This window comes from Lynx canadensis, chromosome C1 (assembly GCF_007474595.2).
Source record: "Lynx canadensis isolate LIC74 chromosome C1, mLynCan4.pri.v2, whole genome shotgun sequence".
In the NCBI taxonomy this organism is placed as follows: Eukaryota; Metazoa; Chordata; class Mammalia; order Carnivora; family Felidae; genus Lynx; species Lynx canadensis.
The window spans coordinates 25,385,663-25,413,609 of record NC_044310.1 but is presented as its reverse complement, the minus strand read 5'-3'; the positions used below and the strand labels follow the sequence as shown (position 1 = coordinate 25,413,609).

Sequence of the window (27,947 nt, the reverse complement as noted above, 5' to 3'; positions counted from 1 at the left end):
TTTTCTTTTCCATGGTCACCAGTAGTGATTCCTTGAACATTTCTCATTTTGAATCTTGTCACCTTTCCCTCGTAAGAATGTGGCATCATCTTCAGTTACAATAACCTCTCCAACCCTTCGTAAGTCATTGAAGCAAAATAGCTTAAAAATTCAGAGTCCGGCTCTCTTTTCCAAACACCACACCATCAATAGCAGCAGCTTTGTGGGTTCCTTCTGTGACGCTAGAACTTGGAGCTTGGGCTCCTTTAACCTGAAAGTCAGCTTTATCCTGTTCTAAAAGAGTGTACTGAGAGCATTGTCGGCAGTCATAACCAAAGACTTCCACTGGGCAGTGGAAGTTTCAAGAGTGGGTACCATGGGCCGGACGGTGGAAATCCTAAGCATCCTGGAATTTCCACTTCTGAACTTTGGATGTATTATTCAAGTAAGGAGATTATGGAATCTTAGTCGAATTCTGTGCCTCCGATTCCTGATTAATCATTCAGGGTTTTCCTGCCCTATATTGTGGGAATGCCCTTTGAACTTTCGTGATCACATTAGAAATGATGCTGCCAATTCGTCTGCCTCCATCTGCAGAAACTGTAGCAAACTGAGCAGTATCTTCAGAAATTATCACAGCTTTCGGCTCTCCCTAAGTTCAGCTGTAATAGCATCAACATGCGACATCACACCTTTTCTGATTTCCACCGGATTAACAGCTTTGCTAATCTTCTTGAAGCCTTCCATGACCATGGAACGTGCCAGTACAGTAGCAGCAATGGTGCTCCCAAGCCTCACTCTTTGTGTGTTGGCAACATCCTGGTCAAAGCTGGCACAGTAGTTTTATATTTATCCTTCAGGTCAACTGACCTGGCAACAGACACCTCAACTTTTGTGACATCGAGGCTTCCCCAGCTCTGTTCCATATCACTGCTCTTCCCACTGTTGTTTTCATAGTCTGTACCTTGAAGCATTAGATCTTGGGCATCTGCAGCAAATCTTACATCTTTGGCATAGATCTGAGTGAGATGAGGAGCCAGTGTGCTAGATACTGACTTCATCTAGCAGAGAACTGTGAGTAATGCAAGCATTTGTGCAGGGCTGGTGGCCAAGCAGGAGGCAGGCCCTCAATGATGAGGGAGGGGCAGAGTGCAAGATGCATACCCACCAAGTTTTCTAAGGGAAAAATCAGATTCCAGTTTTGAGGAGCTCATGCCCTACAACATTTTGGGGAATGGTTTACGGAGAGTGAGTGAAATCCAAGCAAAAAAGAGTGAGTTTAGAATCCTGAAAGAAAGATATACATTGCAAATTTTTTCCAAGGTTGGTTGAACTGGGTGTGGTGAAGGAACAGGTGTGGGGAGATGAAAGGATGGTCCAGCCATCAGGACAGCCAAGTGGTGGGCAAAGGGGAGTGATCGGGGTTAGTGCAGGGGCTCCCCCCTTGTGAAGGGAAGTCTGGCTTCACAGGGGCGAGAAGAAGCTGCAGGTTCCATTTGCTTCGTGATTCCCAGAGCCTTGGAGACAGGCTGAGCGCCTCCCCTCCTCCACTAACAGGTCCTTGTCTCCTGCTAGCTCAGCCCAATAACTCATGCTGCAGACTAGAGAGGCATTTGTATTGCCAGATTCTTCTAGCTAAATGTGTACCATGTGTCCCGCTAACCTTTACAACAGCGGGGAAATGTCTTGTAATTAACCAGAATATAAAGGATGAATGGAGCAGCCTGGCAGTCTCCTGTAGTCATTATCATTCGGAGGAGATGAATGTACCTAGTAAGATTTCCATCAACCAGTTAAAGCCAGCACTCTTCTCTGGGAGCCCTGACTTTGTTCACATACAGTGAAAAAGCGTGTACAAGTGTGAATTCTATTTTGTATGTGTTTGTAGCCATGTGTACATGAGTACACAAATGTGTTGTTGAGGGCATGCCCTTGTAGACGCGAATGTGTACGTGTGCACGGATATATGTGCAAGCGTGTGTTCATCGGGGGTATGTGTTCATCGGGGGTATGCGTTCAAGTGTAGCCAGCCCCGGGGTTCCATTTTATCTGCAGTGCGTCAACAGATGCAGAATGGTTACAGAATCCATTTTAGAGACTGGAGCTCCAGTGTAATATCATTGGCACTAGACTAGTGGGTGCTCCATGAATGAATGAATGAATGAATGAACGAACAAACGAACAATGTGAATGAATACATGCCAGAAATTCTGTAGGTCCTTGCTACTTTATCCTTCATTTATTATGTCTGTCAGTAGTGTACTGTGGAGATCTAGAGGGAGAACTGCCCTTGTTCTCTGATGCTTCGTACCTGGTCTACCCAGCTAGTTCTTTGTTGAGCCATTTTGTGGCCAGCTTCCCATGGTGTTCCTTTTTCCCTGATCACTCACCATCTACTTGGTCAAACTGTTTAAAAAACAAATTGGCTATGTATCATTCAGGGTGTGGCCACTTCCTTGGGTTTGCTCAAAAACTGAGACCCCAACATACGGAGGTGATTTCTTGATGCTAACATCTCCAGTGATGTGGATCTTGCCCAGGGCTGAGCCCCAACCAAGGACACTTTCCTGACCCATTCGTCAGCTCCTAGGATGGTGTGGGCCCACTGTATGGGCTCCCCTCCCCAGAACCTGGGCCTGGGCCAGCTGGACCTGGACATACATTTTCTAGAGACTCCATTGTTGGTGTGAGGAATCCTGTCCAGAGAGAACGGCCCCTGCCTTCCCCAGGCTTGTGTGTGGTGCACACAGACAGCATGGGCGACACAGCTTTGAGACCAGCTCAGAGGAGTAAGTGCTCACAAAGTTTATGTGTAAATTAAGAAGCCCCCTGAAGCTTTCCAGTTTCCTTTTTGTTCACTTTTTCTTGCCACTGTAACAAGTTCCATCCTGTGGTAGGTAGAAGGAAGGAAACAAGGGAGGACAGGAGCTCCTTCCTGCTTGGGAGGATGATGACATTATCCACTGCTAACTGTTGCTCCAGGCGTATAAAGCACTGACCAGTCTGGTTACCCAGCCCATCTTGGAGAGGACTAAGTAGAAAGGGTGGGCACAGAAATTGGAAGGATTCCTTCTGGAGCCTCTTCCTGAGTGCACCCATGGGAAGAGAGGAAGAAGGGCTCCCTCTTAGCCACCCCTTCATGTCCACATACACCTCATGCTCCCCCTTCAGCAGCTGCAAGGAAAACTCAAGTAGCATTTGGTGCTGGGAATGGCATTCCTGGTGCACTGGTCCCTCCTCAGCTCCCTTCCTCCAGAGAACACTAGAACGTGAAACGAGGCTATTGGAAAGACTCTCACCTCCTTGTTGGCCAGGTGCCTGGAGCCATCTGCACAGACCTCACCTTGAGTAGGAAGCACTGAGTCATGGAGGCCCCTCTCCCCACCCCAGCCCCAGTGCTGGGACATCCGGGAGAAGAGCTTGAACTATCCCTACAGTACTGGGACCAGTCCTGTTCTCTTAGGGATGACTGAATCAGAGGAATTTCCCCCCTGCTGCACTGTATTAGCTAGGCTTGAATAATGCATGTTTCCCTACTAATACCCTCTGTTTGATAATGGGTCCACGTTAGTGTTCATTGGAAATTTTCCTGCTGGATACACATGGAGAGTAATGCACATTTATAAAAAGGGTTTGAATGCACGTTGGGAAGCAGTGACTCTGTGGTGGTAACTGAATTTGATCAGGCATTCAGCTTAGCAGCTTGCCAGGGGACAAACCCTTGGGGAACTTCGTGATGCAGGCAGAGCTGGGGGCTGTCGGGGACTAGGAGATGGGCTCCTGCATGCCTGATCATTGTGGGCTTTAGTTTCAGGACTGGCATGTTACCTTGTATGCAGAGTGAGTACCTGAGTTTTCTGGGCCTGAGCTGGGGCAGGGGAGAGATTCTGGAGGCTAACGGGGCCCCTTAGCGGATTGCTCTGGGGCCAGGTCACGAGAGAAGATGCTAAGGTTCAGCCAAGAACACAGCTGCCTCCTGGCTGTGTGACCTATAGCAAATCACTTGAGCCACCCTGAGCCACAATTTTATTATCCATCAAGTAGGTATAGTAACCACGGGTCAAGGCTGTTGAACATATAAGGAGCACACAAAATGATTATCGAGGGCCCACCATGTACCAGGCTCTATTCCAGGCATTGAGGATACACCAGTGAACAAAAGACAAAAATCCTTGCCTTCATGGAACTTACGCTGCAATGCGGGGTGACAAAAAATCACGAAGTAAACGAGCCATTGTGTTAGAAAGTTAGGGAGATAAAGTAGCGAATGGTGCAGGGGAGCTGGGGTGCGATGTAATTGTGAACAGTGGTCAGAGAAGGTCTCTGAGGAACTGGTGTTTGCACAAAGACTTCCAGGAAAAAGTGGAAGAGAGTCGTGAAGATACCCTCAGAGAAGAGCATTTTAGGGAACTAGCAGGCTGAAGCAGGAACATGCCTGACATATTTTTGGAACACCAGGGAGGCCTGTGTGGCTGGAGAAGAGTGATTGAGGTTGAAGATAAGGTCGGAGAGGTGCTGGGAGGGCAGATTGGTCTGTGAAGGCCACTCAAAAGACTCTGGCTTTTTTTATACGAGAGGCAAGTTGCAGCTGTAGAGTTTTGAGCGAGATGTAATATGGTCTGACTTATGTATTAAAAGGATCCCTCTGGCTCTTGTGTTGAGAATAGACTATGTAGGGCGGGGAAGATGGGAGGTCACAGCAACCAGGGGAGATGTACCAGAGACCTGGAGCAGGATGGTCGATGTGGAAATTGCACTTGGGATATACTTGGAAGGGTTTGATGGATCCTGATAGATCGTGTGTGGGTGTGGGGGAAATAGACAAGTCAAGGATGCTCATACAAGGAGAGAACTTGAAAGGCATTTAGCCCAGGGTCCAACACATAGGACGTGTCTGGGCGCAGTTGCCACTACCATTGCTGGTACCCATCTGAGAGGGGCTGGGTCACCTGGCACGGGCCAGCTGGGAGGTGGCGTGGGGGTCTGGGGCACATGCACCAAGCAGTATATGGTGAAGATCTACATCCTGAAGATAGGATGAAGCCCTTAGAGGCCAGCAGAATGCCTTGGGGAATGGGGGCAGTCAGACACAAAGGAAGTGGATAGATTCAGAGGAATGGCCTGGGAACTGTGCACTTTGGGCTCTGGTGCTTTTTCTGTGCTATGTAGCAGACTCCCGATGAGCTGTGGACTGGACTTAGAGATGGGATCAAAATCCCATTCAGTCACGGGGCCACCACCTGGATGAGCCAGGCACCATCCCCCAGTGACCTCCAGGACTCAGCTTCCCCTGGCCACAGTAGGTCGGCTAGTATAGGCTGGGCTCGGCAAAGCTGATTGGCTCTGCTCCCCATGTTCCTCATCCTCCTGGGACCAGCCCTGTCTTCTCCCAGTGATGGCAGGGATGTGAGAGGGCAAGCCTGATCTGGCAGGCAATTTTCAAGCCTTCAGGCACGTCAGGGCCTCCAAAATCCCAATGGCCAAACCCAAAGTCAACGTATGAGGAAATAGACTCCATCTTTTTAATGGAAAGAACTATAAAGTCACATTGCAAAGGGTGTGGATACAGGGAGGGTGACAATTTGGTATGTCCTCACCCAGAGTTACTTCTGGCTCTGACCCGCCCAAGCCAAGAGAGAGGGGATCATTCTAGAAGGACCCCATCCCCAGTCACAGATAACAACTTAAACTGTTTTTCCTCTTACCTCCTCTCTAGTCAAGAAGCAAATTGAGTTGAAGTCTCGAGGTGTGAAGCTGATGCCCAGCAAAGATAATAGCCAGAAGACATCTGTGTGTAAGTGTCTGCCTGCCGAGCCTCTCACTTGGGGTCAGACCTGCTGGCGCTGTGACCGCGGGGAAGCCAGATGATGCTGGAATGATTTCCCTTCAATCCTGCCTCCTTCTGTCCTGGGTTCTGCACATGGATATGCTGACCTATGGGCCAGTGAGCAGCCCCAGGGTCTGTCCTTTGCCTTCTCCTCCCCCTCCTCTCCCCACTTCCCTCCTTCCTCCTCTTTCTCCCTCACTTCCCATTGTAACTGCCGTCCAGGGAGTCATTACTGCTACATTTCTCTCTTTATTTTTCCTTTTGATCACTTCCACCTGCTAAGACAGTCCCCTTTCTGTTCCTTGCCTGGGAGTCAGTCACCCCCAGCTGGGATCTTGGAGGCTGCAGGGGCCCAAGTCCAGCTCCCAGGGCAAGACCCTGCACCAGGGTCCCTGGATCTGGCAGGGCAAAGAGCTGGCTAGAGGGTAGGCTCCTGTGCTCAAGCCTGTGGGGCAGTGCTGGGGTCTCTGTGCTTGGCCATGGGAAGATTTTGTCTATGGGAACATGTTTCTGCTATTGGTGTTTGAAAGATAAAATCCCAATGGCTGGGGAATGGGCTGGAATGTCACCCTGGAAACAACGGATTAGAGCCTGTGCTAATGGGCTCTTAGACTAGAGCATAAGAAGGGGTTCAGGAAGGTTCTGGGCCACCCCAGAAGGCTGGACGTGAAAGCCCTGGAGATTTTCCAAAGAATCCAGTTTTGTTCAAAGGTGAGTGTAGAGAGCTTTCCCTGGTCTGGGACCCCCCAGAAGACTGGCCTTCTTCTGCTCTACCTCCTCTGCCCTTTCTTTGCCTTTCTGCGTCTCTCTCCCTCCATTCCCCTCCCTCCTTCTTCTGCATCCTCTCTGCTGTCCGCTCCTTCTGTTTCTCCCCTTAGTCTTAACCTCCTTTCACCTCACCTCTACATGCTCCCTTGCCTTGAGGTGCTGGAAGTACTTCCTGAGAGGGATGGAGAGCAGCCGGTGGTGGCTCCAGAGCTGTGTGCAGATGTGGGCAGGGAGCAGGGGCGGGGGCGGGGATGGGGGGAGAAGCTGCGACTGAACTGGGCCTGGCTGTGGCATTTTGTCTGGTCTTTCAAGTCTCCACTCTCTGTCTCTGGGGACCATCAGCTCCTAGCATTCTGGCCTTGATGGCAGAGGGCAGCCAGGAGCCCTGCTTCTGTGGTGGGCTAGAGGAGCAGGGGAAGGGGTGCGGAGAGCCAAGGGTTAGGCCAGGAGTCTGCAGAGCAGGCTCCAGCCACGGCCCTGGCCCTCACAGGCTCATTGTTTCTGTAGCCACAGGAGAGCGCACGAACTGAGGTCAGCATGAGTTCATTTCAGACTTTGCCCCGGAGCCAGAAGCAAACTTCAGGGAAATGGCCCAGAGTTTGGAGAGCAAGTTTTTATCCCAGTGTGTTTTCAGGTGACTGTGGTACACTGGCGTCTCAGGTTCCAAATCTGTGAAATGGGATGCAAAACCTTACCCTCCCTTCTTCCCAAGGGTGCTGTCGGATCTCACATGGGCCATCTTGACCTAGGACTTAAAGAGGTCTGTGAACTAGCTAAAAACTACATGTGATATTGTGAGTGCATTTGCGGGGGGCAGGGGGCGGGGCATGCTTTTCAGTAGCTACTCAGAGGTGCCGGAAGCTCTCTCAGAAAGATGAAGAAATCTTATTCTAACGAAATAATGCAGAAACTCTGGAAAAAAAAAAATACACTTCTCTCTACTACAAGACACTGGTCTCCGTTCTAAGATTTCCTCGGGGAGGGATGGGCACACAGCTCAGCTGCTAAGGAGGCACCACCAAATGTCTGCAGGTGTCCCGCCCTTTGTGTTCTGCCCACATTCCCTGTGGACAGATGTCCTGAACTTCAGGCGAAGAGTGGGCCCCACTTACCTATCCTGGACCCACTTGCTGCCTTCACGAGGCGGTCCGTGGGCACCACCGACCCCTGGCCACAGCCATGACTGCCCATGTGTCCATGTCTCCTTCCCTTTGGGTGGGAGGCATGGCTTTTCTGAGTGTATTGTGGGTTTGGGGGGTAAGGTCCACTTTCCCTTCTCTTCCATCCCTCTGTAGCCAACAGTGAATCAATAAGCAGATGGTTTTGAAGAGGCGGGGGAGGCTGGGATTAAGGAAAGAGAGGGGAAAGCCCTCTTGATGCCATAACTCAGACAGTAAAGTGTTCATTGAGATTTACCTTTGCCTGTTTCCTGGGGAGCCTGGAAGTTCTTGCTCTCTGTCCTCCCGGGAAGACAGGGCCTCGGGGGCGGGGGGGTGTGAGCACTTACCCCTGGGCTGGTACCTTCCAGGATAGTGCCTGAGCCTTACTTCCAGGGGGCGGTTTAAGGAGTGGGGGGGGCAGTGTTGGCTGCGCACGTGCAGAGCTGTGGTTGGGTACGTGGGTACTGCCGTGGCCTCTCCTCTCTGGTCCAGCTGCATCCCCATCCCAAAGCCTTTGCTCTGTCTGCTCCCTGGGTGGTTTGAGGACCGAGTGATAGGGCAGGAAACTGCTGTACCGTGTTAATGTGCTACCGGCTGGGCACGGTTCCCATGTGGTGGGCGCCGGGGACTTTGGGATGGGTGTGGTCCGTGGGCAGGGGTGAGTGGGCCAAGCCTGAGGAAGGCAAATGCTTAGCTGACAAGTCCTCAGTACCGGGTGGATCTCGGTGAGGCTGGCTTAGACAAAGCACACGCGCAGCTCAGGACTGACATCCTCATCTTCTTAAAACAGAGCCTTTCTGCCTCCCTGGGGATCCCAGAGGACCCGTTGTCTCCTTCCTTCCCATTGTTTGCAGAACACCGAGGCTCCGGGTAGCAGGAGCTTGCTCTGGGTTTGGAGACCGCACTTCCATCTTATTATCCCAGCCTGGAGGGTCCTGGACAGGAAAGTTTTGGAAGGAGAGGCTTAGCAAGGAAGGGGATGGTATAGGGCTAGTGCCCGCTGGGAGTGGCTGGCTTTACCCTGGCCCTATGGAATGTTGGAGAAGGGGAGGCTGCCCGAGAGGCCTTGAGCTCAATGTCACACGGCCAGGAAGACACCGGGAGTCTGGCTTGTGTACAGTCTGTCCAGATCCCCAGGTCCCCTTGGCCAGCCACATCCTGCAGTACCTGGAGGTTTGGACGGGGTCTACACCAGCCTTCTAACTGTAGAAATGAGCTCCGAACTCAGTGAGTCTAAGATGGGGCTTCACAGGTCCCCAGGTGAAGAAATCCCTTGCTCCCTCCCCCCACGAGTTAGTCTTCCATGACCCCTGGTTATTCTTTCTTCACCACGTCCACTCCCATCCCTTCACGTCAGTCCCCACTGCCAGGCACAACACTCCCCCCCTTGTCCCACAGGAACCGGCATTCCCCTGAGCATCCTACTGTGCCCTTCCCCCTCAGGACTCTTCAGTGGCTCCCCATCACTTTTAGGATCAGACTCTAACCCCTGAAAAGTCTGACCTCTGAAGCGTCACCCCCCACCCTTCCACGTCACTCAACGCCCTCTCTCCTATTCTGGCCACACTGGGCAACCCTCACGTTTGTTTCCATGTCCTCGCTTCACCCTTCATGCTCCTCTGTTTGTCTGAACTGCCATTCCTCTGTCACCATGTGTTCAAATCCTGCTGTCTCAGAGGATCCATGTTAAATGGCACCTCTACTAGGCAGCCTTCCATTCTTTTCAGCAACAGAAGATGGGTCTTCCCTTTCAATCTCCCTGTGGCTGCCACTTTCATCACTTCCCCATCGTGGTTCTGCAGTTTGTTTCTATTTCACGTCTTCACTTGGCTGGGAGCTCCTTGAGGACAGTGGTCATCTCTGACATCTGACTGTTGCATCTCCTGTGGTATCTAAATTAGGGTCTTGTACACACTAGGTGCTCAATTAATGCTTGCTGTGCACTCATGTGCGGGAATGGGTGAGTGGGTGAGTGGGTGAGGACTGGAGCCGTTGCTCATATTGTGGGGCATTGAGTGGGTAGGAGGCACACGAGCCAACTCAGAGAATGTCGCTGCAGACCCCCCGTCATCTCTGTCTTGAGGGTGCTGTTGGGATCATGGGATGGGCGAGGCCTTGAACGGAAGTCCTCTGGCCAAGCTGTGTGCCTGGCCCCAGCTCCTGGTCATCCCGAAAGCCAGGAATCCAGGGGTGTGAGAGAGTTCCAGCCTCATGAGTATGAGCATCTCGAGAACAGTAAGCCAGCAGGGGCTGGAGGGTTTCTACCCTGTCCACTGGAGACAGGAGAAAACTGTGTGTATCCGCCGCCCCTGACCAGGCTTCTCCTTTGGCAGAGATGACTTTGCACATGGTTGTGTAAACAGAACTCGGGTGCTGGCAAGTGTGAGAGCATCACACCATCTGCCAGAACCACCGCCGGGGCCATCTCCGCTGGTGCCCTTGGCCGGTGGCATTGGACAGGGGGTGCTCTGGTTATTGCTTACTCAGCTTGAGAAGGCGTCTGATGGGAAGAGCTTTCTTGGCAGAAATATCCACTTTTGAGCTAAAGTCCCTGCTTTGAACCTCAGACTGCAGCTTTCTCGTACATTCTTTACCGTTCCTGATCACACATCCACCTTTTATTTAACTTTCTTTGAGTCATTTCTCCATTGGGGGCTGAGGTTGGGGGTGATCATCCCATCTAGAGTCACCACCCCTGGATCCGAAGCACAGGGTGAGGAGGTCACCGGGGGCTGAGGGCCGTCCACCTCTGGTCGCTGGGGTGGGATGAGGGAATGGGGTGGTTGCCGGTCTGGGGTGCCTGCCTCTGATCCCAAATGCTCTTGATGAATTTCACTTGGACTTGGCTCGCAAAGGAATTTGTCAAAAGCACCTCCCCACCTTACATGCTCGTAAACCCTGAGCCCAGGAGACCCCACAGCCCCACACAGCCGCACGGAGCAGGGCCTCATTCTATCTCTGTGTCCACCCCCCACCCTGAGCCACTGCCCCAGCTGTGCCTTCCTGTGATTACCCATCTCTGTTTGTGCTGTTTTTTGCCTTGTAGTAACTCAGGTTGGTGTGTCCCAAGGGCATAATATGTGTCCAGACCCTGGCATACCTGAAAGGGGCAAAAGACTAGGCTCGGATTTCAGGTAAGACCTGTTCTGGAACTTTCTGACTGCAAGAAGGGTGGGTGGCCTGGTTTGGGGGTGGGGGAGACAGGGGCTGATCTTCTTGGAGGTACAAAGCAGAGGACAGTGTGGATTCAGGAACAGACACTTTCTGAGGAAGAACCATGGCCTCTGGCATTCTTTCCTGGGCCAGTCCTGGGAAGACTGCCTGTAGCCTTAAGGAGAAGGGAAGGGCCACAGCCTGCCAGCGTTAGCCAGCACACCTATCCCTGGGGTACAAGAACTGCCCTCATCAGTAATGATGTGACAGCAGGCAGCTTATGTCTCCCATAATCTGGAGATCCAGGGGCCCAAGATGGTGCATCTTGCAGAGTTTCTAATAATCAAGGCATCTTCCCATAATCCTCCATTTTCATTAACATGTATGGGTATCATCCGCCCACTCTTAGCTGTCCTAATTGGTACTTATCTTAGAGCATGACTGTTTTGCTCAAAAGTCACCTTTTAACTCAATCCTAAAACCAGTAAATGGTCCAAAAAAAAAGACGATAAGGAGCAGATGTTCCTTTCAATGGAGACTTTAAGTGATGAAACAGTGGAGTAGAGATTAAAGGCCAGAAGAGAAATAACGTTCGGTGTGGTACTTCTCTGTGGAAACGGGAAGCACTTGGGTGGGCCTGGCAGGCCCAGGGCTGAGCTCACAGACACGCCTTGTCTCCCAGGTTAGGATCCAGCGTCCAGTTCACCTGCAGCGAGGGCTATGACCTGCAAGGGTCCAAGCGGATCACCTGTATGAAAGTGAGCGACATGTTTGCGGCCTGGAGCGACCACAGGCCAGTTTGCCGAGGTGAGGGCACCCTGGGAAAGGGAGGCTGGCCAGGAGCTGGGCTGCGTGTGCAGGATGGAGCCCAGCTCCTGGTCCCTGAGGTCCAGGCTCTCATCCAGACAGGCCCGCCTCACACTCAGTGCTCCCCAGGCCTTGGGCTCTGGGTTCATTGGCTAATTAACTTACTACATTTAGTTAGCATCTTCTCATATCACGGCCTGTACTAGGATCGGGAGATACAGAGGTGGGGACGAGAGACATGGCCCCTGCCCTGCATGGACCTTACAGTCTAATGGGGAAGACCCATTGTAGCAGGTTGCTAACTCGTTGCACAAAGACATCACAGCTATACCTAGATGGGAAGGCAGGTCACCTTGTATGATGCCACCCCGAATCTCTTCATTATAACACATACACACCCCAAACCCTCCTTCTCAATGCCTTTGTTTCTTTCTACATACTCAGCAATAAACAGACCTATAAACTCTAGAAGAATGCTCTTAGCGAGGAAGGAGCAATGTGGACCATGATATCAGAACACTTCTCCGTGGGAATCTTCTAACCCCACACACATGGTCGTCTTGTTCTCAAACTCCCTGCCACCCACATCCTCAGCTATCACATGGACTGAGGCTGGCCTGGCCTAGCCCCCATCCCCCAAATCTTAAAATAGTATCCTGAACGTTTTCCTTCACTGGGAAGGACAGCACCTGCCTGTGTGGTAGAGAAGCCCCTGGCCTCATCCCCCAGGACAACATTAGCTGGCTTTTAATTTTTACTCTCTGTGTGCATCTCTCTTCTGTTTGTGCACATGACTGGAGATGGGTTCTTGGCGCAAGAGTAAGCAACCTCTCTGGAGTTTGTGAACAAAGCCAACAGTTGCTCTTTTTTTATTATTATTTATTTGTTTTAAGAGAGAAAGAGAGCACAAGTGAGTGAGGGGCGGAGAGAGAGAGAGAGAGGGAGACAGGGAGAGAGAACACAGGGCCCAGAAAGGGGCTTGAGCTCACCTGAAGTGAGGCTTATGCTCGCCTGATGTGGGGCTCAAACTCACACATGGTGAGATCGTGACCTGAGCCAAAGTCATCTGCTTAACCGACTGAGCCACCCAGGTGCCCCAACAGTTGCACTTTTGAGTGCCCCTTTGGAAAAGGAGGTGCACCGCCCACCATAAAGTTATATTTTGGATCCTTCCTAGTTTGAGAAGGAGATGCTTTGCCTCTCTCCAGGCTTACACACCAGGATGAAATTTATGCACAGAAAGGGATCCAGGAGAAAGGGCTTGGGTTAGAGCTGAGACCTACTTCCTTTTTTTCACGTGTTGATGAGTAATCTTGGAAGAGGGTCATGAAAACCCCTTTGAAATAAGCCTTAAATGTATTAATTCTCACTCAAGTTTGAGGCAGCCATGAGCCACAATTAATAATGTACTTTTTGTTCCCACTGATCTTGGCTATATTATTTCAAAGATTCCACTTAGCTAAGATATTTTTAAAAGCAAACCAAAGAAGAATCGTTAGGTATAACTCTCAGCTTTGCCACCAGCTAGCCATGGGCAATTTGGCAAATCATCTATCTTCCCTGAGCTTATTTTCTTACCTGTAACTGTAGATGATGGTACCTACCCTGCCCATCTTGTGTTAATGTGGTCAGATGGAGTTGTGGATATGGAAACATCGAATGAATCGAGAAGAGCTTGACAAGGAAATGAACATCCTCACTCTGGAACACCAGCTCTATAGGGCAAGGACTTTTGTTTTGTTCACTTGCCTTGAACAGGGCTTGGCACATAGTAGGTGTTCCATAACATATGCTGAATGGATGATTGAATTAATGAATAATCAGATAGCAAACACTCCATTTCCAGGGAGCCAAGAAACCAGCTGTATAGAGAGGCATAGAGTTATCAAGTCTGAGGACCAAGGGAACCTTGGCCAATCTGTTCTTTCAAAACTCCTTTTGAGGAGCCAGAATAACAATGCCTTTAGGCAGTAGTGGAATCTGATCTCTCCCAAGATCTTTTCATTGGTGAAAGACTATTCTCTTAGTAACAGTGGTAGTTTACATGACTTTGCCCGGGGTAGGGAAGGGCTGGTGTTTCAGAAGGAAGTTCACAGTCGAGTGGTCCACTTATCTTTTTCTCCAGACATGTTGTGTGGCCCACTCAGGTCATCTCCAGTGATTTTGACACACTGGACTCTAAATTCTCCACCACACTGTTAACTGAGCTTTTGCCTAAGCTTTACACATCCGTTCTCATTTCCTACTCTGCCCCTGGGAAGCGGAGGAAAATCATGGAAAACCAAGCCACTCAGAACTGCATTCAAATCCAGCCATCACCACTTTTTAGCTGGGTGTCCTTGAACTAGTTTCTTCTCCTCTCTGAATCCCCCGCCACCCCCCCCCACCCCGCTCTCTTTCTGCTAAAAGGCAAGGATTATAGACCATGACTCCATGGCATTACAGTGAGGACTAGACGAGGTGGTGGGTTTGAAAGCACTCCTTGGGAGATGATCCTGGTGTGCCTGCGAGGCTTGTGCACACTAGTGTTTAGTTTCAGTTTAGTTTCAGCGGCTGAGTTCTGTCTGCACACAGCTTCCCCCGGCCTGGGAGCACACCCTCAGCTTCTACGGTTCACAGATTTTTAGAAGCCTCTTCCCTCATGGTCTTGGCCAATCTTCCTGCAATCACACAGCTCAGGAGGCACACAGACTTTGATGTAGATCACAACTCTGCTGCATTAGCTTGCTGGCCCTGGGCAGGTTCCTGCATCATTTTTAGCCACAGGGCCCTCACTTGTGAATTAAGAAAACAAAACCTCCTCTCCCTAGTGATGGCGAAATTTAAACAAGCCATTTTATGGAAGGTGACCAGCACCCACTGTGGTGGAGAGGGGATTCTCAGCCCAGGTTAGAATGCCACTACCCCCTCCTGTTTTCTCTCTCTAGGGTCATTGGAAAGCAGGAAGAGATAGGCAAACCCTCCTGGGTTTGGACTTGGATGGCCTCCCCTCCGGCTTCCCTGAAGGCCAAGGGCTGAGACAGATATCAGATTCAAGGATTCCTCTTATTTGGGCCGTTTTGAAAGTTTTTCCTTTAAAAAAATTTCTTGTTTTTAATTAGTTAGAATTACTATCATAATTGTAATATTTTGTTGAAGTTTAAGTGAACCCCACTTTAAGAATAAAAAGGGACAAAACTCTTTGAATTCCAGGATAGCTCCACTAATAAGCAGGTTATCAAAAAGATCATATTCTAAAGAGGATTCACCACTAATAACAGTGGTATTATTTTTCCTCTAATGCATTTAAAATATGATTTGATTTTAAATATTCATTTTCCACACAATTAATTCTACTAAAACATGGGCCTGGCAAATAATAGGTTCTCAACAAATGTTGAAGGATGACCTGAATGAACCGGTGATTGAAATGAATGAGCAATATAGGACTGTGCCCTCATTTTGAAATTTGAAATTAGGTATTCACAGGTTTTTCTTTTCTTTCAGTCCCACCAAAGAAATAAGTTCCCAAAAAAAAAAAAAAAAGAAGAAGAAGAAGAAGTTTCTAATTTGACTCCTAGACAAGTTTGATCATCCAAAGTACACTGAGGTCAACGTGAAACCTGCTCATTCTCTTCAGCCCCAGATAGAGGCGGGGTCATAAAATATAGAGCTCGTAGGACTTATTTTACATACAGAGCCCAATATTTAAAAATAAGCTTTTGCAGAAGCCTAATAAATAAAACAGATACAAATGGAGCTTCTTCCATTGAAGTAGGGGAAGGGGATTTGGGGCTTCCCCTTCCCTCTGAGCAGCCTCTAGGCTACCTCAGAGGGACCCTGAGGCTCTAGGGAACACTGTTTGTAAGCCACTAATAGAGTGAAGAGGACCAAATTGACAACCAGGAGACCTGGAGGCCTGGTTTCTTGTGACCACAAATTGGTGTTGACAGAGAATAGGAACTGAGTACCAGCCCCAGATGAGACACAGTTAGTGAGCCATAGAGTAGATACTTGACAGAAAACCATACATTATTTTTTTTCCTGTGTGGAAAAATCAACTATTTGCTGTACAAATATATATGTATATACATACATATATATTTACACATACTTGTGTATCTGTTTAGAAAAAAGCCTTTTTGGTGGATAGAACACCTGACTCAAGACTCAGAGACCTGAGTACAAGTTGCAGCCTTGCTGTTAACATACCATATGGCACAGGGAAAATGACCAAAATGCTCTGAATCATCTCCCTCATTCTCAGAAGATGGGAGTGGAAGATGGGAGTGAAATGTGGGAAATATGGCACAAATCGGTGGAATTAAATGCCATGAAAATTAACAGGTTGCTGTCTTCCTTCTTGGTGGCCTTCACTGGACCAGCTTCTCAGGCCCACTCCTTAAACACTAATGTTGTTCAGAATTCTGTTTTCATCCCCTCTTCTCCTGTCCCCTCCCCTCTCTCTCCTCTACCACTCCTACCCCTACCTTCCTCTCCTCTCCTTTGTAGTTATTACCCCTAGGTGATGTACTGACTGTGCCAGAATATATATATATATATATATATGTGTGTGTGTGTGTGTGTGTATATATATATATATGTATATACATATATATACACAAACATATGTATGTATATATATATGTATATATTCGTACGTATGTGTGTATATATATATGTATATATGTATGTATATATATAGATTAATGATACATATACATATATGTATATATGTATGTATATATTCGTACATATGTGTGTATATATATATATTAATGATAAAGCTCCCATTTATTATACCATTTATACTTGTATAAAGCATTGCAGTATGCATTTTTCATAATTTATTCGTGAAGAAAGTGGAAATATCCATATTTTATGTTTAGCTCAAGCTTAGAATGGTCAGCCTTCTTGCCCAAGGTAATAAAGCTAATGGGTTGAGCTGTGATTCAAATCCTGACTCCAAAGTCTCTATCCTACTTGAAAATGGCACCTGGACATCCTTTGGAGTCAGTATACTGGATGGAACCACATAGAAGAACACCCTCTTCCCCCACTTTTTAGTAACTTTTATTATGATTTAATTGTAAACTCACAGACAATTTTCAGGAAATGTACAAATGTACATTCTTTACCCAGATTTAGACAACTAATTTTGAGGAGTTAATGAACAAGAAGGAGGCTGAGAAGGATCAGTCAGAGAGGTAAGAGAAGAGCAAAGAGGCAACACAGAAGCCAACAAATGTGAGTTTCACAAAGAGAGAAGGAGCAGTAGGGTCAGATTCTCCAGAGAGGTCAAATGTAGCAAAGACCAGAAACCAACGCATAGGGTTAAGTGGCTCAACTGAGTGGCAAATGTTTGAAGTTGCCTCCGTGAGAAATTGTCAAAGAAGAACACAGATAGAGAGAGGGCTAACTTGCACTGAAGCTTCAATTACCATGGAAACCATGAATCTACATGGTAGAATTCATCAATGGCAGATATAAGACTATTGAGGGTGTAAGAGTATTGAGGTCCAGACTGGGTAGTGAAGGAAGGGCCAGGTAGGGATCAGTAGGCAGGGAGAAATGAGGGAGCCAGAGGGCTGGAGGGGCCTATGTTAGGACAACAGGAGCATTGAAACCTAGTAACTCTGCTGCATATAGAGGCGACAGGGGAAAGAATGGAATGATGGAGTTTAAGATCTCACAGGTGGACTCTCCTAAGTCCCAGAACAGCAGGCCCTGGCTACGCTCATGGACATGGTTGACCTTGGGCAGGGACACCAGATCTCATGAGGAGGGGCTGGCCTCTGAAAGGCGAAGGAGCCATCTCTCTGTTGAAATCTGAAGGGAAGAAGTAGATGAGCACATAAGCAGACAGGAGTGCAGATTTGGGGGCTGAGAGAGAGGCTATGCCCACCAGATGTCCTCTGTTTCATCCACAGAGACTAAAGCAAGGTCATCAACTGATAGTGTGGGGAGGCTAGGGGAAGGGTGAGAGGTATGGGGGCATGTAGAAGGCTTAAGTCTTAGAGAAGAGTGTAGAGCTAATGGCAGAGTCACCGGGCAATATCTAGGATTTTTGGGGGTGGGTAATCATGAATTAATAGTGGTATCAATCTTCCTATTCATGTGCCTTTCCTTTAGCAAAGATCTGTTGTATGGGGACAGGGCCTGGAGAATGTAGGTTGAGGGGTTCATCCATGATTGCTGTCATCCAGGCTGATAAAAGGAAAAAGGAGCAAGAGACTTTGGTGGGTCTGTAAGAAAATGATCATAATGGTGGACCGTGGAATCAAAGTTAGATAAGGACAGAAGAGAGGATGGGGAACTTATGGCTAAAGAGAAAATGTTGGTGTCTGTGGGGTGAGATCTCAGTGAAGATCAGAGGAGAGTTTCTTAGGGGGTCCAGCAAACATTTGCAAAAGGAAATACTGGGGGGTGGGAGAAAGCTCTCCACTGCAGAGGGCTGCAGGGGAAACACCAGCCTGGGGAGAAGGAGACAGGCTTCAGTCAAGGCAGGAGGTAGATGGGAGGTTTCGAATGATGTTGCAGCTACCAGTCAGGGTTTGTTTGCCTTGGAATTGGTGCTGGGAACCTGGTTTGAGAGGCCTGGGGAAAGGGCAGAAAGGAAGGTCAGTAGCAGGAGAGGTGGGGCAAGGCAGCATGGAATAGGGTGGGAATAAGATTTGGGGAGAAGACCGAAGATCAGAGGCACTAGCATCTGGAGTAGCTCCCTTTCCGGTGCCTAGTTGTTTCAGTGCCAGAATTGGCTCTGGATCCCGGTGGTATCTCCCTAAGCTCCCCTAAGCTCCCCTGGGTTGCTATCTGTATAGCTTAGGCATGAAACATCCTGGAGAAGTCTCTCATAGAAGTTATCCAGAAGAGCATTTGATAGGAAAAGGCAGATAGAGAAACACAAACATGTGTTTATTCATTTATTCAGACCTTGTCCGAACACCTACCATTTTGCCAGCCTGTGTGGGTGGCATCGATGAGCTGTCCCATTTGTCGGTGGGATCCCAGGGTCTGGCTGCTCAGGGGGATGTCTGTCTGTCCACAGACCCCCTGACCCTATCCAGACAGCAGAGGGGAAAAGTGCTCTATTCTGAACCTATCTTAAGGTGCCCCGTGTTAACTGTCTGCACATTGTAATATTTAAGCCCTTCAAGCCCCTTAAAGTGGTAAATGCCTTTTTGACCTGTTCTCTCTAATGATCTTCAGCATGTTTCAACAGAATGCAAACACATCTAATTTTCAGAAACAAGTACAGGATAAATTGAGTCTGAAGCTGAGGGCTTTTGAGGCAACAAAAACTGACTTTCCAGAAGAGGTATAAATGGTGCTTGCTAGTGGATCTGTAGGGATTTCCTGCAGGGCTAGGGTTCTAAATCCCCAAGTCCTCTTTGCAAGGGTGGGTGGGATCATGGTTTTGGTTTTGATGGTCTTCTTCTAATTTGGATAGTAATGAATCCTATGTAAGGAAACCGAGGAAAGTAGGAAAAAGATCTTTGGCCTTGAGAAAGGAATGAACATGGCATCAGGAGTCCGACAGTCCCCTTTGCTGAATTTTGATGATGTCCCAGGATCTGAATGAGTCTTCACATCCAGTATCTCATCTAATTTCATCCTCACCATGCCTTGATGAGGTGGTATCACTAGCCCCATTTTACAGATGAAGTAGGATCAGAGAGGCTTTCCAACCTAACCAGGCTTAACCAACCAGCAAATGGATTTAAAATCCAGAAGGCTAAGCTGGTAAACTCCACAGCCTGTGCTCTCCTCCTCATGGTGGGCTGCCTTCAGGCCCAGTTGTATCGAGTACAGTCTGCGAATCTAAGAGTTTCCCAGCACAGAATTACAGGCACAGTCAGATGTACATGAAGGGAATGGAGTAAAGGGTTCCCCTAGGGCTTTGTTCAAACTTGACTCAACCGCCATTGGAGCTCATGAGAGAGAAAATCCTTCAGGTGCAAGACCAGGGTGAGCCACCAGAAGGAACATCCTTGCTGAAGGCACTGAACTCATAGAGAAGGAGCAATTCTGAACCATGGCCACTTACAGATCACCCTCTGGCAGCATTCGCTCCACTTGATTGTAGCTGTTTTCATACCTATTTCCTCCACTTGCCAGTGGCCCTTCCGAGAGGAGGAGTTGTGTCCTAGATATTTTTCTCTCCCCACACTCTGCCTGGCCCATAATAGGCACTCAATAAATGTTGGAATGAGTGAGTGCAGGAATGAGTGCATGAAATGAGCAGATTAAATATGTCCAGGGGCTGTGGAACCTGCATCCCAGGCCCTGGAAGGAAGGCTTTCCTGGGAAAGGTTTATCATGGCCGTTATCCACATGCAGAGAGGAGCCCTAGGATATTTTGCCCCATCAGAGGAAACCAGGTTTGACACCACTTTCATTTTATATACTTAAGCTTGTTGAATTTGCCCACTATTTCTTTACTGTTAGGCACTATGCCTACAATTAGGATAAATTGCCATGTGGGCAGCAACAGAACAGACTCATAGAACTCTTTATTAAAATAGCTGAGCACTAACATTGAAGAATGATGTGGCCAGAACCAAAGAACACGTTTTTAAAGGAGGCAAACACCTAGGTACAATGTAGTACCTTAACTGTTATCAATCACTACTTAATCTAATTAGTTTAGAAGCTATTTTAAAGAGCTTAATTAGATTAAGCTGTGATTGATAACACTTTATATCTACTTGAGTAGAGCACTTCTTCTAATTCACCTTGAATCTTTATGCTTCCAGTCAAAAGCCTGTTTCAGACATGTGCTGAGCGTGGGGAAGGAGTTGGGAAGTACTTGATTAGCACTGAAATCACTCTGGGTACCCAGCGCCAGGCTGAGCTGGGGCCCTTGGCAGAGTCCTTGGGTGCAGACATTCTGAGACCTCATGGGGTGGCCTTGACAGGGACATCCTGAGATTCTACTTCAAAGAGGCTGAGAGCAAATGGGGACACACAGACAGGTCAGCAGTGCAAGGGGTGAGCCGCTTAGCAGGCCCATAGGTGCCTGGGGCCTACCTGGCTTTAAGTCAACATGGGGAGTACTAGTCCATACCCTCTTGGGGGAGACGAGCTGCACAATCACAGTAGGGTCAGGCTAGGGAGGCTTGCCTAGCCTGATCATGGAAGCTCATCATTGTCTCCAGAGCAGCAGGTGAGGACACGTGGGGCCTGCCCCTACCCCCATGTTCCTGGAACTGTGACTTTCCTTTGAGCCTGCTGAAAACTGGGGAAGGAAATAGGAAGCAGGTTATATTTGGGGAGGGGCTGTATAGACTTCAGGCTCTTCTGGCTCCAAGTAGGAGGTGGGGACGGGAACTAGATCTAGTCTAAACTAAGATGCTTGCCTTTCATCTCCTCTCTGCAGCCCGCATGTGTGATGCCCATCTTCGAGGCCCCTCAGGCATCATCACCTCCCCCAATTTCCCTATTCAGTATGACAACAATGCACACTGTGTGTGGATCATCACAGCACTCAACCCTGCCAAGGTAAGGCTGCCAGGGGAGGATGGGAAGTGTCCCATGGGCAGGGCCGGGCTGGGAACAGTTGGTCTACAAGGGGTTTCAAGCCTAGAACTTGCTTGTGGTAGATTCTCTGCAGGCAGTTCCTAAAAACTGTTTTTATTAAATATCAAGGAGTAAAATGCATAATTGTAAAATATGAGTAAAATATAAAGAGCATCAATACAACCAACAACTGCATAGTCATCTCCCAACTTAACAAAAACCAGAGTTACCTTAGTGATTCATGTCCCTTACCAATCTCATTCCATTCCCTATCCCTCAGGTACCTTGACTGTGTACTTGTTATTCCTCTGCTTTTCTTTATAGTTTGCATGTCAGTGTGTATCCTTAAAAAACATTGTTTAGTGAGCAAGCATTTGGACTTTGTATAAACATAATCATGTTGTATGTATTCTTAATCAACTTTGCTCAAAATTGTGTCTCTAAGATTTATCTGTGTTGGTGTGTGTACTTCTGAACCGCTGTATACATCTCTTCATATGTTTATTTCACATTTAGTTTTTTTCCTGTGCAATGCCCTTTGTCCTCATAAATTTTACAAGTATCTGGCCAAAATCCACAAAATAACCTGTTTGAATCTGTATTTTAATTATGACAAAACTACAGATGAACTCGAGAAGAACTGATATCTTTATGATACTGAGTCTTCCAGTCCATGAGTATGGTACATCTGTTTCCGTAGGGCTTCTTTAATGGCTGTCAATAAACTTGTGTAATTTTTTTACACAAAAAAATCTATTTAATCTGTTTACCTCTAGGTAGCTTTATTTATTGTTACTATTGTAAATCATATCTTTTAAAATTTCATTTTATCCCTAGTTGTTTCTAGTGTTTAGAAATACTATTAATTTTTATTCTTTGATTTTTTTTAACATAGCAACTTTTATAATAATTTATCTGTGAATTATTTGGGATATCTACAAAGGACAAAGAATGATGGTTTCATTTCTTCCTTTCTAATGTTTATACCTTCTCTTTTTCTTTTTCTTGCCCTAATGTATACTATCAATCCTGCAGTATAATATCTGTCATTGTGATTGATGGGCACACTTGTCATTGTTTGATGTTAAATAGAATGTTTTTATTTTATCATTAAGTATGATGTTTGCTGAAGTTTTTTTTAATTTTTAGTTTCTTTCTTACCCTAGCTTTCTAAGCACTTTTATTGTGAATGAGTGTAGAGTTTTATCAAGCACCTTTCTATATCTATTGATATAATCATGATTTGCTCCTTAATTTTCTTAGGGTGGTGAATGACATTGGTTGATTTGTCTAATATTAAACCAACCTTGCATTCCTGGGATAAACTCAAGTTGGTCTTTTAGTATTATTGTTATAAATGCCTGATTTGCTAATATTTTGTTTGGTAATTTGCTTCTGTTTTGTTAGTGAGATTGGCCTTTGTTTTTCATATTAACCTTGCCAGATTTTTTCATCAAGATACTTTTAGCCTTATAAAATGATTTGGCAAGTGTATCCTCTCTTTCTGTCCTATGGAGTTATTAGCAAAGATTGGAATAACTTCTGCCCTGGAAGTTTTGTGGAGCTTTTTAGCAGAACTATCTGGGTTTGGTGTTCCTTTGTTGGAAGATTTCAAACTATAGATTTAATACTTTTAATGACCAAAGGACTATTAGGATTTTTTTTCTTCAGTCCCTTTTAGTAAGTTTTCAAATTTATTGGTCATAAAGTTGTGCATACTATCTCTTACTATATATATTTTATTCCCTCTTTTATTTCTAATTTTGTATCTTTTTAAATCAATATTGCCAGAGGTTTCACATTTTTTATTCTTTGCAAATAACCAGTTTTGGTTCCGTTAATATTTCTTTTGATATATTTATTTTTTACTTCACCAATTTCTTTCCTCCTGTTATATTTGGGTTTATTCTGTTATTCCTGTATTTAGCATGTTAATTTTGATGCTTAATTCATTATTTTTCAAACTTATTTAAGCATCTAAGACTATAAATTTCCCCCTGAGAACTATTTTGGCTACATTCCCACAGGGTTTTATATGTTGTATTTCTATTATACTTTAGTTAAGAATATTTTCCAACTCTATTATTCTTTTATCTTTTAACCATGAATTCTTTAGAAATATTTCTTAATTTTCAAGTAAAGGATTTTTCTAACTGTCCTTTTGTTAGTGATTCTAAAGCTTATGGTCAGAGACCATTGTAATTGAATCATTTGAAGTCTGTTGAGACATGCTTTTGGATCAGAAATGTCATTTTTCACATATATTCTTTGCGTGCTTAAAAAATAAACTGTATTTTGTAGTTTTTGTGTTCTAATATCTTCGTTACATAACCCTGTTAATTGTGCTTATATCTTTTATATCTTCATTGGTTTTGTCTTCTTGATCAGTCAACTGCAGAAGAAGGCATATTAAAATCTCCCACTATGATAGTAGTTTGCCTATTTTTCCTTGAAGTTCTGTCAGTTTCTGCTTTATATATTTTGAGACTGTGTTATTGGACATGCAAGTTGAGAATTATATATCTTGCTGATGAATTGAACTTTTTCAAAAATAGTTATATAATGACTCTCTTTACCTATAGTAATGTTTTTTACTTTAAAACTTTCCCCCCATGCTATCGATCAAGCTTTTTGTTGTTGTTGTTGTTTTTGGTCAGGGGGAGGGTCATTTAACAAATCTTTTCTGTTCTCTTGTTTTCAACTTTTTTACTTCCATATGCTTTATGTGTGTCTTATGTATAGCTGGATTTTTAAAAATCCACTCTAACAATTCATCTTTCAACTAGAAAAGTTAGACCATTTAAATTATACTGTCACTTCTATGTCACTTCTTCTAGAGTTACCCAAGACATATTAATTTGCACACTTAATAAAAGCTAATGTAAATAGTAATTTTATGTTCCTCTTGTAAAGTGAGAGGTCTTAGAGGATTTTAATTACTCCCTCCCAATTCATACTCTATGGTGTGTATTTTCATGTTGCCTTTCTTTTCCTCACAAGTCATGATTATTCTTGTTTAATAAAACTAATGTCCATGTAGATTTACTTGCACATTTCCACTTTGTTCACTATTCCTTCTTGTGTATCTAGTCCTTCTCTTTGGAATTTCTTTCTGTCCAAAGTCCATGCTTTAGAATTTATTTTCCTGTTGATGACAAAATTTCATAGTTCTTGTTTGTCTTAAAATGTCTGCTCTCCCCTTGTTCTTGAAAGAACATTGGTATTCACTAAGTAGTTGATTCTTGGCTGATAATCATATTCTCTCTGCACATGGAAGTATTCCAATATCTTCTAGCTTCCATTGTGGCTGTAAGCTTATTGTCATCCCTTTGTATGATATTCTTCTCACTGCTTTTATGGTCTGTTCCTTGTCTTTATTGTTCTGCAGTTTCATAATCAAGTGTCTAGTTGTGGATATCTTGGTATTTATCCTGCTTGACTTCATTAAGCTCTTGAATCTATGGATTGTTATCTTTCATTGATTTGGGAAAATTTTTAGCCATTGTCTTTTCAACTGTTTTCTCTCCTTTATGCTCTCTCTATCCTGCTCCTGAAATCTGGCAAAGCATATTAATCTTTCTCACCCCATCTTCTATGTTTTATAACTTTTACCATTTTTTAAAAATTAAAAAAAAAATTTTTTTAGTATTTTTGAGTGAGAGAAGTAGACAGACAGACAGAGTACAAGCAGGGGAGGGGCAGAGAGAGAGGAAGACACAGAATATGAAGCAGGCTCCAGGCTCTGAGCTGTCAGCACAGAGCCCGACACAGGGCTTGAACTGCAAGATCATGACCCGAGCTGAAGTCAGATAGCTAATCAACTGAGCCACCCAGGCACCCCAACTTCTACCATTTTCTCTCATTCTTTTCACTAATTCTCTGTTAAGCTGCATCTAATCTCTGTTGAATTCATTCCCTGAAGATTTGCTTTAATTTCAAATAGCACCATTTTTATTTTATGAGGTCCTATTTGTTTTTTTAAGTGTTCTTGATCATATTTTATAGTATTTTGCCCCCTACTCATATGTTTAGACCCCTCTTTAATTCTTTAAGTATGTTACACATACTTATTTTATATTCTGTATCTGTTAATCCCAAATCTGAGATCTTTTTAAGTTTGGTTCTGTTATCTGTCGTTTCTTACTTCTTGCCCATAGAACCACGTTTCCTTATTTTTTCTGTCTATAACTCTTGACTGTGTGGTTAGAGTCATAAACTTTATGGGACTTCTTTGAGACCTGGGGAGAAGGTGGTTTCTTCCGGAGACAGCTTACATTCACTTCTGCCCAGTGCCTAGTGGCATTACCAAACCAGAAACCTTTTGATAGTAAATTCTTAGTGTGAAGGTTTCAAACCACCCAAGTAATCTGCACACCCATGTGAAGGCAGACTTACTGTGAAGGAGTCTCACGGGAAGTTTTCTGTGTGCTGTCCACTCAGTGTCAAGATCTCAGATAAATAATCAGCCTCCAGACCAGCCCAGAGGACAGTCGTGGCAGATGAGAAGGCAGGCATGCTTGTTGCTCAGTCACCCTCACACTAAGGGTGCAGCTTTATTCAGGGGTGTCACACTAGAGTCCCCACCTTGGTGGGTCCTGATCTTTGTCTCCTGTTCCCTCTTCTCCACAAGGCCCTGAAAACCAGAGCTCTACTTTACCAGTCTTTAAAAATGCACTCAAAGCCAATGCCAACTTCATGCTCTAAATCACATTTAGAGTCCCTACAATCACTGGGTTTGGACTCTGAATATTCTTACTTTATTAGTCTGCCCAGGCTGCCATAACAAAATATAGCAGACTTAACAAGGAACATTTTTTTTTCTCACAGTTCTGGATGCTAGAAGTTCACAATCAAGGTGCCAGCAAACTCAGTTTCTGGCAAGGCCTCTTCCTCGTTTGTAGATGGCCTCCTTCTCATATGGCCTTTCTTCTGTGTGAATCCAGAGAGAGACTTTCTGTTGTCTTCTGCTCCTCTTATAAGGACACCAATCCCATTGGATTACAGTCCTACCCTTATGACCTCATTTAACCTTAATTACCCCCCATAAAGGCTCCATATCCAGATTCCATCACATTGGGGGGTTAGGGTTTCAACATATGAATTTTAGGGATATATGATTCTGTTTATAGCACTTACTAATTTATAAAAAGCTTTTTTTTTCCTTTTTAAATTTTACTCAGTGTTTTTAAGTTGTTTGGTCAAGATGCTTAGGACCACAGTGCTGGGGACAATGGAAACAGATTTCTTCTATGAGGCATTTTATAAAGAAAGATTTTATTTCATCAAACCTTTTGATGATGAACCTAGTCAAAGGGGAAGGATGCTTCAGCCACATGGGGATGGAGGCTGGCCCAGAAGAAGAACTTACTACCACAAAGTTATTAAGTTGTTGATGAAAAGACTCTTTCTTGGGTATTGTTAAAGATACTTAGCTCAGTCTTCTTTTGCACCTGAAGATGAAGTGCAAGAGAAAGTGTAGGTAAGGCCTGAGAAGTTTCTGAGAAACAATTTGATTCACCCTCCCCTCCCCTGCCCAGAAGAGCTAGTCTTGGCTGGTGTGTGAAGGTCAGTGGCCCCATATCAGTCACTCCCTCACATGTCCTGCAGGAGGAGGTCACACCAACCTGGGTTCCTGAAAACAGCCTCTCCAAAGGGTATTCCCTCAGAATGAAGCTGTAAAAAAGGATGTTCCTGTCATCTCCATGGGTTCTTTATGAACTTCAGGCAGTGCTGAGAATCCCAGAAAGGCTGAAGGAAGTCCCTTACTGACACCACACTGGAGGAGAGTCAGGGAGCATTGAGGGCAGAAAGACGGGGGTATAAGTGGGGCAACTCAAAATCCAAGACTAAAGAATCAGAACTGCCTTCCTGCAAACATCAGGGGAAATGCACAGTGTGTTTCTGACTTTGTCCACTGACCCACAGGAGAGATACAGGTGTGTCCAAGGACTGCCTGTCCAATCCCCTTTGGAGCATTTCCCACAGCAAAAAGCACAGTCTCTTCAAGTTCACAATATGTCATGAGATGAGGACTTTTTCATTCATTGACTATAGATATGATCTCTGCCTTTGAGGAACAATACATAGGAGAGAAGACAGGCCTATAAATAAAAAGCTAGAGTTTGGGTAAGTGCTGACGGAGGGGTATTCAGTTCGCTATCTTGGAAAATGTTGGAAGGAGCCACTAACTGGAAGGTCAGGAAGTTTTCACAGAGGAGGAGGCATTTGAGCAGGATCTTAAAGGATGAGTTGGCTTGGAAATCATTATCTGAGAGTAGATGCAGGTGTAAAGGCACTGAGATGTAGAACACCTCTCAGAACTGAAAGTAATTCAGCATGTCTGGATCAAGATGAGGAATGGAAGGTCATAGGATCCAGATTATGGTCAGCCTAGATGCTTGGCAGAGAGGCTTGGGTTTTGTCCTGAAACAGATTTTTAAGGGTACAGGTGTTAGACCCTTGAAAATAACGGTAACAGTTTATATGCTGAGCACTGAGCTAAGCCTTCTGTATAAATGATTTTATTTCATCCTCTTCACAATTAATTAGGTTTTAAGAGACCCACTTGATGGATAAAGAGCGTGAATTGTGGATAGGTTGAAAGGGTAGGAAACTTAGCCATAGTGCATAGCCAGGGAGTGGCATCACCAGGATTTAAACCTGGTCTTTGTGACTCCACTGCCATACATTTCAGTGGCTGGGCTATGCTGCTGGATGGAACAAGGTCCCAGAGTAAATGGGAGGGTGTAGGACTG

The 27,947-nt window shown here is 45.8% G+C and overlaps 1 protein-coding gene across 1 annotated transcript in view; it reads left to right on the top strand.

Moving 5' to 3' along the window:
* Positions 1–27,947, top strand: part of CSMD2 (CUB and Sushi multiple domains 2) — a 607,194-nt gene that overhangs the window by 298,863 nt on the left and 280,384 nt on the right. The window contains exons 7-10 of the mRNA XM_030326876.2: positions 5,696–5,773; positions 10,781–10,868; positions 11,570–11,694; positions 21,053–21,174. Of these exons, the coding sequence (XP_030182736.1) occupies positions 5,696–5,773; positions 10,781–10,868; positions 11,570–11,694; positions 21,053–21,174 (413 nt within the window). The remainder of the gene's footprint in view (positions 1–5,695; positions 5,774–10,780; positions 10,869–11,569; positions 11,695–21,052; positions 21,175–27,947) is intronic.